The 12371-nt window shown below is 37.6% G+C and overlaps 1 protein-coding gene across 1 annotated transcript in view; it reads right to left on the minus strand.

Annotated features, from left to right (window-relative positions):
- Positions 1–12371, minus strand: part of DMD (dystrophin) — a 1043539-nt gene that overhangs the window by 106909 nt on the left and 924259 nt on the right. The window contains 1 exon segment of the mRNA XM_058043463.1: positions 9064–9124. Within this exon segment, the coding sequence (XP_057899446.1) occupies positions 9064–9124 (61 nt within the window).

Consider the following 12371-nt stretch of genomic DNA (forward strand, 5'->3'; position numbering starts at 1 on the left):
AATGACTGGGCAGGAAAAAGTAGTGAAGAAAAAATACCTTGATAAAGAAAACAAGGAGACAAGTACATATTAAAATTCAAAAGGCAATCTGGGTTATTTACTAGCCAGATATCTAATACTTAAACATTGAAATAATAGAAACTTTTCTAGCAGACATCTAGATAAATGTAAAATACCTGAATGACGCTGTATTATAATGATTTTAAATATTTAGATTTCTTAAAAAACCTTTACCTACTGCATAAAAAATTTAACATTAAACGCCACAACTCAAATGACCATTAAATTTCATTAACATAACAGTGCATAAGTTCACATTATATAGTGTGAAGTACATCAGAGAAGAATAAAACTCATACCAACAACTTTGAACATATTTACAGCAACCTTAATTCTTAGTAATTCATTGCTGTACTGAGTTTGTGCTCCCCTCAAGCTCCCAAAGTAACACCTACATATGGCATTTATGCTAACAAATTTTGGTCCTGCTGAGAAAGAGGAGGGAGGACCTTGACACACAGAGTGGGTAGGTGATAAGGAGCAAAGTTTGACCTCTACTCACTATTCTACTCTGTAGGCTGTAGACAACACTCAGTGACACTGCTAGGCTTGTTATATAAAGGGTGCTGCTTCTGTTGTGCCATAATCTCATTTTCTGAGCTCAACTGCCACGGAAAATGCAATGCCATGAATGCTTGTGTTACAAAAATTACTTGTAAGAAAATCAATTCATTCAGAGATGAGATGCATTTTTTTATGATTTTTTTTTCTTAAATTATCTAGCCAGAGATTTCCTAATATAAAAGTTTATCTGATGAATATTTGAAATTCAAAACAAATAAGTAGCATGCAGGAGGCTGCCAAACCTAAAGATCATATTTGAAACTATAATTTATCTCATAAAATTCAACTTTTGAAACAGATAATGAGAAATAAGCAAAATGAATGTAGATTATTTGGTCATTCTTAAACTATTCATTAGAATATTTCCTTAAGTCTAACTGCAACCTTACTGATGTTCATGCAGTTCTCAATTACATCATTTTATGTGTCCCTTAGAATCTGTAGATCCTAAATGTAGTATATACACAAACTAGTTCTCAAGATTTATGGTCTGAAGATAAGGATATCACAGGACTGATGTGCAACACAGAACTGATTTCAGCTATTACTTGACAAGAAGAAAAGAAAATCATTGAAAGGCATTCCATTAGGAGAAAAATGGGCCCAATAATCCATAATCATGATGCAGTAAGTAAAGACTAAACAAATCTCTCATGGCAAGAAGTGTTTGTAAAGACAGGTAGAGAATATTCGGAAAAATACAAATTTACTGCAGTCATCAGGAGAGCTGGCGTCTTAGAAGGTCAGAGAAAGAACAGATTCAAGAACAGTTCAGCAGGATCCATGAATTAATTTCGTAAAAGAATCCAGGGAAACACCTGACCTTGCCCTGACAGACAGGCCACTTGGGCAAAGAGGAAGAGCCCAGCTGGCATGGCTGATTATTGCACTCTCAGTGTGCTCTGGGTTGCTGCATGGCCTCAGGTGCCCACATGAGAATCTTCCTCCAAAGCTGTGAATGTTCAACCAAAGCTGTGCATTCACAGCAAACGGAGCTGGAAATGTGAATCACACCTGGCCATACCCACTGCTTCCTCACTGGTGTTCAGACCTTTCCTAAAGCACAATTAGAAATTACACTCCTGCCATATTTTAGACTGACGAGATCACAAAGAAGACAAAAAAGATACAGTAGGTGAAGCAGGATCAATTTAATGCTGACTCCCTTATTATATGGATGGAGTTTTTCTTATGTGAAATAGAGAAATCATCTTATTTGTGGAGCTGGCTGCATGAGAAGGGACACTGGACCAAGGGCAATGCAGGCAATGGATGTGACAAGTGCTGCTTTGGAGAAGCTGTCAGTCTTTGGAGAAAAAAAAAGGAAGTATGAGACTTCTTGATATAACACAAATATGTAAGGAATCTGAGATATTGTTCCCCATTTCCTTGAATATTACATTGGACAGTTGTCAGAAGTCGTCTCCTCTTTGTCTGTCATCTAAATTAAGTACGTAATTGATCTTTAAAAAAAAAAGGAAAATTCTGACAGGCAAATCTTTCTATTTTTTTTCTTAATGTGTCTAATCTTTTCAAGTTCAAAGCATTCCAGTGGAAATCAAACACAATTCCTATTTTAGAATCCTGCTTATTAAGCACACTGTTTAAAAGATGGGCTTTGAGTAGATAGCAATACATTTTAGCTATCAGGAGCAGCTGTAAAATCTACTTTTTAATGGAAGATTTGGCATATACTCTATAAAATAGGGCCATATTGTATAGATGTCACTCAACTTTGTAAAGCTTATATTGGCTTTGTAATTTTTCATTCATTTACTTCAGTTGTTAAGTGCAGCCAGGCTACATTTACCAACTGGAGCAAAATGAAGCTAATAGAAATGAAGTAAAATTCAAGCAAAAATCACATTCAGCTTACAATAAATGTTACAACTTCAGCTAAAATAAAAGTAAAATATTTAATGTTATGTAATTATATTCTGCTACACTATAAATACATGAACTCCTTGCACAGTAACAAAAGTTTACTTTTTCACACTATTGTCTATAAAAACAGTTCATATATTAATCTCCTAGTTCCAGAGCTGGAAAGCAAAGACTAGCTACATTTAATAGATTTTAAATGTTGATATGTTCCCTTTAATTAGGAAAATAAGAAAGTCAGATTCCATCCAAAATTCTTACCCAGCTCATTACCTGCATAACACATCTTAAGATTTAACCTGCACAAAAATTATCCTTACATTGTTCAACCCCTCTGTAATGCTTAACACGACATACTCTTCATGAGCATTTGCAGTGACTGGATTTGAAAATAAAGCTAAAGAGCTTTACTCTCCACTTGACCGTGGGCAGGGTCCCATCAAGAGGACCAGGTGCTGTGCAGGCGCCCAAGGAAGCTGCTCTCCACCCTCCACCACAGGCACTGTGTTTAGGGAGGGAAAGCATAAACACTCACTCACTGCCCCAAACCAGAGGCTACAGCCCTGCCCTCAGCTCCCACACCAGCTAGGATGCACTGAAATTGCTGCTGAGTACTTATAATTCATTTAAAAACAAATTAAATCCCCTTCAGTTGGTTCTGTGGCGAGGGCAGTAACTCCCTGCTGACAGATGGTAATGAGGAGCAGACCCACGGCATCTTCTCGGAGTGCTCCCGCTCAGTCAGCAGGAACACATCTGTTTATAACCTCTGCTTTCATTATAAAGGTAGTTAAAGGCTCAAGATTTCTCATTTATTTACACTCTGAGTTTAAATTTTAGTGACAAGTTTTGGAAGCAAGTCTTCACAACCCTACCAATCATAAAGAAAATCTCTGTGCTTGGACAAACCTTGAAGAAATGTCATTTAGGTTTTTATGCATGACAGCATCAGAATTTACATCACATAAAGGCAAAATGAAAAGTATTGTACTTTTTCTTTCCTTCACAATAGTTTCAATTTTGCTATGTAGAGTTCAGAATTGAAAGACAGGAAAAAACCATAATAACTATGCTTTTGAGATGCGAAAATAATACTTTTTTTTTTTTTTTTTTTTTTGTATTTGGTAGATAGGTTAACTGTTAGCCATACACATGGTTTTCAAAGCTTGCTCACAGCTTCACTCACTGCATATACATAATCATACATTATTTATTTATGGTTCTCCGTGTCTCTCTCTGCTCTGTCTGACAGATATTTCCTACTTCCTTTTGTGCCTTGTACTTATCTACATTCTGCAGAAGAAACAATTAACCCAAGTGATTTTCTCAGAACAGCATTTCTTCACTTTTTATCTTAGCAGAATTTAATTCAGATACATTCATTTATCCTGTCTCTAAGTTGAACAAAAGTAAAAGAATCATGGCTTTAATCTGTTTGCTTTTACAATGAAAACTCAGGGGTCTTAGCTTTTTTTTTTCTGTGTTGAAATTCTGCATGGTTAAACAACAATTGAAAGGGAGATTAAAAAATAAGACAACAAAGAAGTATGTTTATAGAAACTGGCCTGCTAGATCTCCAGTGTGACATAGAAAAAGAATGAAGGATCTAAAACTAGCAAAAAATGTATGTCACAAGCTGATACATTAAATGCAAATCAAATATTCTCATAGGAAACTACAATGTGGAAGAGAGTGAGCAAGTGGAGATGCCTTGTCCTTGGAGTTAGCTCACTGCATAGCTAATTTATAGAGAGAAGCTCACATGGATCTTCTCAAGGAGTCAAAGCTCCTGAGAATCCAGCTTTGTCCTCAGCAGGACAAAGTTCAGTGAACTGCTATAATCTGTATAAGAAAATAAGCTTGGCTGGGAAATAACTTGGAAGGTTTCCTTTGTGGGAAGCACTGAGATGAAAGACTACTGTATTTTTGCAGAAGCATTTTAAATCCTTCAAAAGAATGGGCACAGCAAGAGGGTAAGAAGACAGACACTATTAACTGGCAAGCTAGATACACGGAGGAAGAATAATGTCAAAGATTAGTACAAATATAGAAGTCACACCTACTAGATTTTAACACATTCCCGATGGCAGGACTACTGAATATTCTTTTAGAGAAAGGATGTTGCAGACTTCAATCCCACTCCTCCTCTTTAATCTGAGGCAATAGAGATCTCCTAACACTGAGTAATGGGCAAGTGTGCAGAGCAGAGGATGAGAGAGGCACGAGAGAGATGCAGACATGGTTCAGAGCAGAGCTGCTTGTCCCCTTGTGCCCTGGGAGGACAAACACTGCAGAGGGATTGGGTCCTGCAGCATGACCAAATATTTCTTCTGATGCTGCAAAATGGGAAATAGACACTTGATTTTGTTACCTGTCACTGCTTGAGAGCAGCTTCTTTCTCTGTTTGATTGGAAGATAAGAATATGCAAGAGCATGCATGCACACGTGAGATCCCTTTCATCAGGGGTGAGCTCTGCTAAAATGTGATCTAACCTGAATTACAATGTAAAAATCTGCAGCCTCCCTACCTTTATTATCTGCTTTTTTTAGAATTTGGGACCTTTTTTTTTAATCTTTAGACACATATTCAGTTGTCTGTGAGGTGTGCATTTCTTCCATTTGCTTTTCAGATTGCTAATGTAGATTAATTGCCTGTTTTGTCTTCTAAAAACTTAAATTTAGAAATTTTAATGAATACCTAAAGCATTAATAAAGAGTACAGACATGCCTGTGCCTGCTTCTTCCTTTCCATTTTCTAGGTTGCACTGCAGTAAAAGCAGGATCAAGGTCTTCAAAGAACAGGACTGATTAAACTGAAAACTATATTTTTATAGTCCTCTCCTTCTGTAATCTAATGAAACCTTTACATTCTGTACTAGACAAAAGGAATAAATCAAGGAGAAAAAAGATCAAAACAAAAAGGATTGGATAGAATGTGTTTTCAAGCAATTTTACATGTTTTACCTCAGAGGCAAAGCAGAGGGTTTTTTAACTGAGTAGCACCTCATGGTCTGAGCAAGTTCTCAGTGCCCTGGCAGCTATGACCACCTGCAGCTTGGGATACTTCTGCTGTCCTGGCACACAAAGAAATGATTTCCTCAGTTTGCTGGGGAAGAGAAAGCTGGGGCTGAAGTTCTGGTCTAGCTTGTCATCTCCATAAGGAGGGAAGCACATGAAGGGGTGGAGGGAAATGCAGCAGCTGATGCAAGGCCATTGAAAGGCAATTTCCATGAGGCTGACACTGGGCCAAGAAAGAATCCAATGCCAGACACCAGGAACAGCTGAAACAGGTTGCACACTGTTGATAATTATATTGTCCATGGCAATGTTGCCTATCCAAATACAATTTGAAACAAAAAAAAAAAAAAAAAACAAAAAAAAACAAAAAAACCAACTGGTGTGAATAAGCTCAAGAGGGAATTATTGAAGCTTTAGAAGCAACTAGTTGCTACAGATTAATCAGCTGTATACAAATGTAATTTTAACCAGGAAAATCACTCGTCTTGAAGATACCTAACCATAAATAAACATTGGTGCTGAAGACTTAGCATGAAGTACTGCCTGATTTACAGATTATTGAGTGCAACATCATCACAAATGAGAAAGTGATGAGATAAAAACATTTAAGCATCAAGGGAAAAAGATAAAATGAAAACCAGTAAAATGTGTAGCAAATCTGGTTGATGAAGAGGGCTAACACTAATATTCTAATATTGATGACAGAAAGAAAATTATATAAACATGCTACCTGTATTGCCTCAAAGACTAAAAAAAGAGCATGTTTATTTTAAAATCCATAAAGGTACAGAAAATTTTTTTTTGTTTGTAAATATGCAATATGAGTGATGAGAATGAATGAAAAACAAATGACTGAGGATAGCTGGAGAAGGCAATAGATATATTGATATATCAACTCAGTAAGATGCATTAAAACTTGACCACTTTGTTTTACATCTCAAAGGCAGCAAGTTTGTGGCTAAATTAAAACTTTAATTAAACTAGTAATGTATGACAGATGTACTTGACCCCTTAACCAAAATATCAGTAATTTGGTACAGGCTCCAAAGCAAGTAAAGACCTGAGCTGTATCCAGGCCAAGAACTCCTCTAGAAGCTCCCAAAGGGGCAGAGTGACCCAGAGAGCATCGAAGCACATGAGCTTGGAACAGGGATTGTGTGAGTCATGCATGCACAGCAGGTGGCTTTTCCAAGGGTCTTTTATCAAAGAACAAAGAGGGCTGTGGGTACAAGGAGGTACACACATACCCTTCCTCCTGTGTTAAAGCTGACTACAAGCCAACCACATCTGGCAGCCCCAGGGAGGCATCTCAGGGAGCTCTCCCTGCTGGGCAGTGTGGCTGCAGGGCAGTGACCTCCCCTTGCCCTGGGACAGCTCTCAAGGTCACCCCTTGAGGCAGAGACCTTTCTACAAACAACCAACCAACCTTTGGATGCGTCCAATTCAAATTCTCTAAACTGCAACTGGACTGCACAGCAGTGACTCTCCCTGGAAATGGGACTCCTCTCAAGGACTGGGATTCCTTACCTGAGACTAAGGAATCCTTCCTTACCCAAGGCAGAGAGACCCCTTACTTATGGACCTTGGTAAGTGGCTGGTAGCATGCTGAATAAATATTAATGAAATCCATGCAGATAATTTCTTTAGACATATGCCATTGTCCAAGTCTGAGACTAGGTCTGGACCTAGCCACAGCTGAGCTCTACCAGGACTTTAGAAAGCAAGAGGGTCTGCTCTGAAACTCATGACCCATTGGGAGGGTCTCCCTTACCCTTTGGCTCTTTGGTCAATATGTAAATAATTTGAAATAGATTTGAACTTGATTTTCCTTTGTATAACGTAGTAAGTAATAGAGTGAACCTTGCTGTTGAACTTTACTAAGATGCACTTTTATAAATTGATACTAAACCCACACTTGTTAATACCTCTGACACTGATCCTTCAGGCAATTTGAATCACTCATTTGTGACAAACTAGAGCAGTTGGCAGGATCCTAAATCAGGATCCACAGCATAATGCTACAACTGTTTATGGCTATTAAAATGGACTTCAAAGTGAACAAAATAAACATGTTTTTTTTTAATTTGTAAATGGCCTAGAACAGAAGACTAAAAAGTAGGAAGGAGTAAGCAGAGCCAGTATTGACCATTTTAGCCAGTTACCCCTGGCTGCTGGGTGTGAGTGGCACAGAGGTGCCAAGCACAGGATGAAGTGCATTCTTGCCTACTTCAAGCATTGCCAATCTCCCCTGCCCATAATGGCAAGTCATGCCATGTGAAAGAGAAAAGGAGGATCTTCACCTTCATGTTAGTGCCATAAACTGAGTCTTACATGGCAGAGCTTTGACTTTCTTTCCAGCCTGTCTCTGGTAGACTGCCCCTCCTTCTTGATAGAGCTTTCCAGTTTCTTTGTGACTGTTCCATTATTCATAGCCAAATGCAAACACCAGAAAACTTACAAGCTTAATGCAACAGTAAACCAGCTTAGCCAGGTACAACTGAACCTCTGAACTGCACCACAGAGTTTCCTTCATGCATATCTTGCTTTAAGGCTGCTGTGGAAGTTCACCCTCTTGTGAAAGTTGCAACTGAAGTGCCACTGCAAGAGCCTTCTGTAACCAAATGGCTTCAGGGAAACTGGTTGAGCTTGCAAAGTGTTTAGGGAGTATAAAGAGGAGCCATGAGAATAGCTATATTAAACAACACCCATGTCTTTGTTACTTGCACTACAGTGTTTATAGCTGGTATTGCATCACCTGTTTCCTTGAGAAGTAGGATAAGCAGTTCAAAGCACATGTTACAGGTAAAGAACTCAAAAGAGAGGAATAAAATGTATTAAACCATCTTTTTTTTGTTGTTGTTGAGTGGTGGGTCTGTTTAGGGCATGAGAAGCAGGTAGGTATTTCCAAATTGTGATTTTTAAAAAATGTTCTTCGCGTTTGTTGTGCAGACATATCTTTTAAAGCAAACTAGTTTAATTTTGGAGCTAAATTCAAAAAGATTAGGCTTTAGGGACTGGTTGCCCCTCATAATTCCTCAGCTATGGACTTTACCAAGTGGTGTCCCTAAAGGAATTCATAGTACTGAGTATGTGCATTTAAAACAATTACAAAATATTAAAATTATTAATTAATTACATTATTATGAACTATTTAAAAATTATAGGGTTAAAAAACCCCAGTGAATCACATTTACAACTGCAATTCAGAATGTTGGGGGCTTTTTTGGTTTTGAAAAACCTCCCATACACGCACACAGAGGGCAACAGCACAATTTAAATTATAATCCAGGTACCTCAAAGCTTTACTTCATTTGCAGGTGATTTATAGCAGCATAAACCCAAACAACTTACAAATCAGGGCATCCTACTGTGTTTCTAGATAACTAGCACACTTCTGTGAAATGTATTGCAGGTTTTGTTCCTTTTTGTCCTTCCCATTTAGACACCATAGGAGCAGTTCACAATCATTTAAGAAAATTACTAACTCTCCTCTTACATAAGAAAAGAAAATAGCTGGAATGAATTACTATTTATACTCACTTGATATAATACGGCACTTTGTTTGGTGAGATTGCCCTCTCCCAGGGGCCTTGGACAGAAGCTGTTAACAACAAACAAACAAACAAATAAATAAATAGCTGCACACATACATTCATACATACAAACATACCTAGAAGAGAAACGTGGAGGTCAAACAAGAAAGACAGCGTTAATCTCTAGAATTACAATTTTTCTCTCGGCCACGTCGATCCAGGTCTGTTTGCTCAGTTACCCATGGAGGCAGGAAGGATTAACCTGCTGCTCTGAAACCTCTGTCCTAATCTGAGAGAAATTGAACTCATTCAGCTGCAAAGATAAATACAAAAACTCCTTGAAAGCTAAGCTCACAGAACAGATACGAAGCAGAGCAAGCAACATATGATTCTGGGGTGTTCTCTTGTAGGATTCCTCCTGCTAAGGTGTTTGTCTGGGTTTTCTTCTATTTCTTTCCTTGTGTGGTCAGCACTTCTCATCCTTCTAAGAACAGAATTATGCACTTGTTTACACTTTATGTTGAGTGAAATTACACTGAGAGACCATCATATTTTGTTTGTTTTTACTCCCTTACTGACTTGCTCTAAATGGTGGGCATTTTTATTCTTATTTCTCCACATTACCAATTGTGTCTTACTGTTTTCCAATGACAGCAGATAATGGAGAAAATGACAGTATGATCACAACAAATAGAGAGGAAATAACTTTGCCCACTTTTGGCTATCATGGTGTTAAATGTCAACATCAGCTTGCAGCACAATGAAAATATTTTGTAAAAGAGGTTTCTATAAAACTCATTTGACAAAAGAATTATAAATGATTTTTTATTAGAGGCAGAGATAATTTATAATTTAGGCCATAATCAGGGAGATAACTTTTTTATTAGGAATTTTTTATATGTCAAAAAATTAGAGCCAAGATTTTTCTTTCTTTAATATAATGATTAAAACAGAAAACATTTGAAGAGTAATCTAATGGAGGAAAAAACCCCAGCCTGTTGGCTTCACCCAGTATAACCCTTCTTTTTAGTGACCCCTGCTGTTCAGAAAGGAAAGGAACTGTTACCAGGACAACTAGGAATTAGCTTCTTGACCATTTGGCTCTATTTTCTTTCCCTCCCTAACTCAAAATAGATACTTTAAAAATGCCACTCCCAACCTGCTTTATCAAAATCAACAAATCACAATACATAAAAATGATAATTACAAACATACATATTTAATCTATTTTGTACCAGATTCACAGAAGTCAGTCTGTAGAATGAAGTTTAGTTTCTCTCTCTTGTCCACATATTGGAGTATGGACGAGAGTTTGAGGAAGGAGATTAAATGTGCTTCTAAAATGGTTGTATAGGGAAATCTCACTAGTTTTGCACATGAATTGTGGAAAACTGTTGGAGGGAGACTAGGAACTCCAACAAGGGGACAAAAATCAACCATGGGAGAAACTGGTGCCATTATAGACAGTCTGAATAGGAAAAGGAAGAGCAGGTGGAACCAGGATACAGGCTGGGAAGAGGGTGAAAAAATTTCATTTAAATTTTGGACAATGCTAAGAAGCTATGGTAAGGAAAGAATATGTTTGGATGAAAGAGAATCATGGAATGCTTAAGGTTGGAAGAGACCTTAAAGATCACATAGTTTCTATTTGCCTACCAAGGACAGGGAACCTCCTATTAAACCACATTAATCAGAGCCCCATGCACAACGGGGAATCCATAACCTCTCTGGACAACCTTCCAGTGCCTCTCCACTCTTGCAGTAAAGAATTCCTTCTTAACACCCAATCTCAACCCATCCTCCTTCATCTTAAGGCTGTTTCCCCTTGTCTTATCACCACATGCCCTCATGAAAAGCCTCTCTCCACAAATATGATAATCCTATTTCAGATTGCTGGTGGTCAAGGAGCTCCAAAAATTCTGCCTCAGCACCTCTGCATGTTCTGCTGTTGTCTTCAACCCCCAGCCAGCCATCTGTAGCTAAGATGACGTTGCTTTCCTATTACTTACATTTACACAAATTCATGTTCTTAAAACAAGAAAAGTAAACTTCAAAGGTAAATTTCAATGAACCACGAGAATCAGTAACTCTCAAAATGTGCAAGAAACAGAATTTTAATTACTGTGTTAGATCTCTTGGAAAACCAGCACACTGCACTGCCATTGAAGGCTGTAGCATGGCCCACAAACACAGGAGCACAAAACCACATGCACTTTCAAATACAAACACTCAAATATACACCTAATTTATATATGATAAAATAACCCTTCTTGGGCCAGGCACTGCCCTTTGGTTCTGTGTTCATGGACTGCATGGCTGAGGAGCTGTGGAGGCCAAGGCTTCTGCCCATTGAGCTGCTCCTCCTGGCAGCTGCAGCTGCTCAGTTCCTGTGCTCTGCCACAGCCTCAAAGGATGTAACGATACAATCTGTTATGTGATTTGTAGAAATGTAAAAAGTATCAAAAATAGAATATTGTGTAATGTTTTGATGTTAAAAATCTCAAAATAACCCCATTTGCAGGTTCATACAGAATTCTTAATCATGATGTTTAAATATTCTTTCTACTTTTAAGAAGAAAAACTGCTGCAAATATAATTTTGATGACTGCTTAAATATTCTCCATTCTAGATAGCAATAGGAAACAAAAGCTAAGGAGTTAGAGAGAGATCATTGTTTCATTTTACACTATCAGTTACTATGTGATTTCTTTACATGTTTTCATTCAGTAATTCTAACCTAATGTGTGCTAATATGTGGTCCATCAACCAGTTCTAAAATGCTTACTCAGTGACAATTGTAGAGTTCTTACCCATGGCCAATGGCATCAAGTGAGAAATAATTCAAATCAGATTACACTAAATTATCATTTTTGAAAGCAAAATACCCTTCAGTATTAACTGAAAATTGACCTTGTTCCATATTTCTCTCCCAAGAAATCATTAATATTCCCAATGGGAATACTACCAAGTTATAGTTCCGCTTTAAGATTTGTTTTTAATTCAACAGCTAAAGGACAGAATAGAATGCTGCATATTTTTCAGAAGATGTATTTCATCTGTTGCTTCTGAATTAATCTGGGTAAGAGCTTTGCAGTCATAACTTATTATCACAGAATCTTACATATGATAGTGTTCTTTATCCATTAGAAGAGGAACAAATACTTTTGCTTTCATGAGAGCTCAGTGCTATAGGAATAACAAACAATTCTGTGATATTCTGCATAATTGGATTTAGTATTCCTTCAAGAGGTTGCTGTGAAGCTGTCTATCATACACTTATACACTTCTGGTTTCCTGGATGGTTCTAACCTTACA

The sequence above is a fragment of the Melospiza georgiana genome, chromosome 2 (genome assembly GCF_028018845.1).
Source record: "Melospiza georgiana isolate bMelGeo1 chromosome 2, bMelGeo1.pri, whole genome shotgun sequence".
Lineage (NCBI taxonomy): Eukaryota > Metazoa > Chordata > Aves > Passeriformes > Passerellidae > Melospiza > Melospiza georgiana.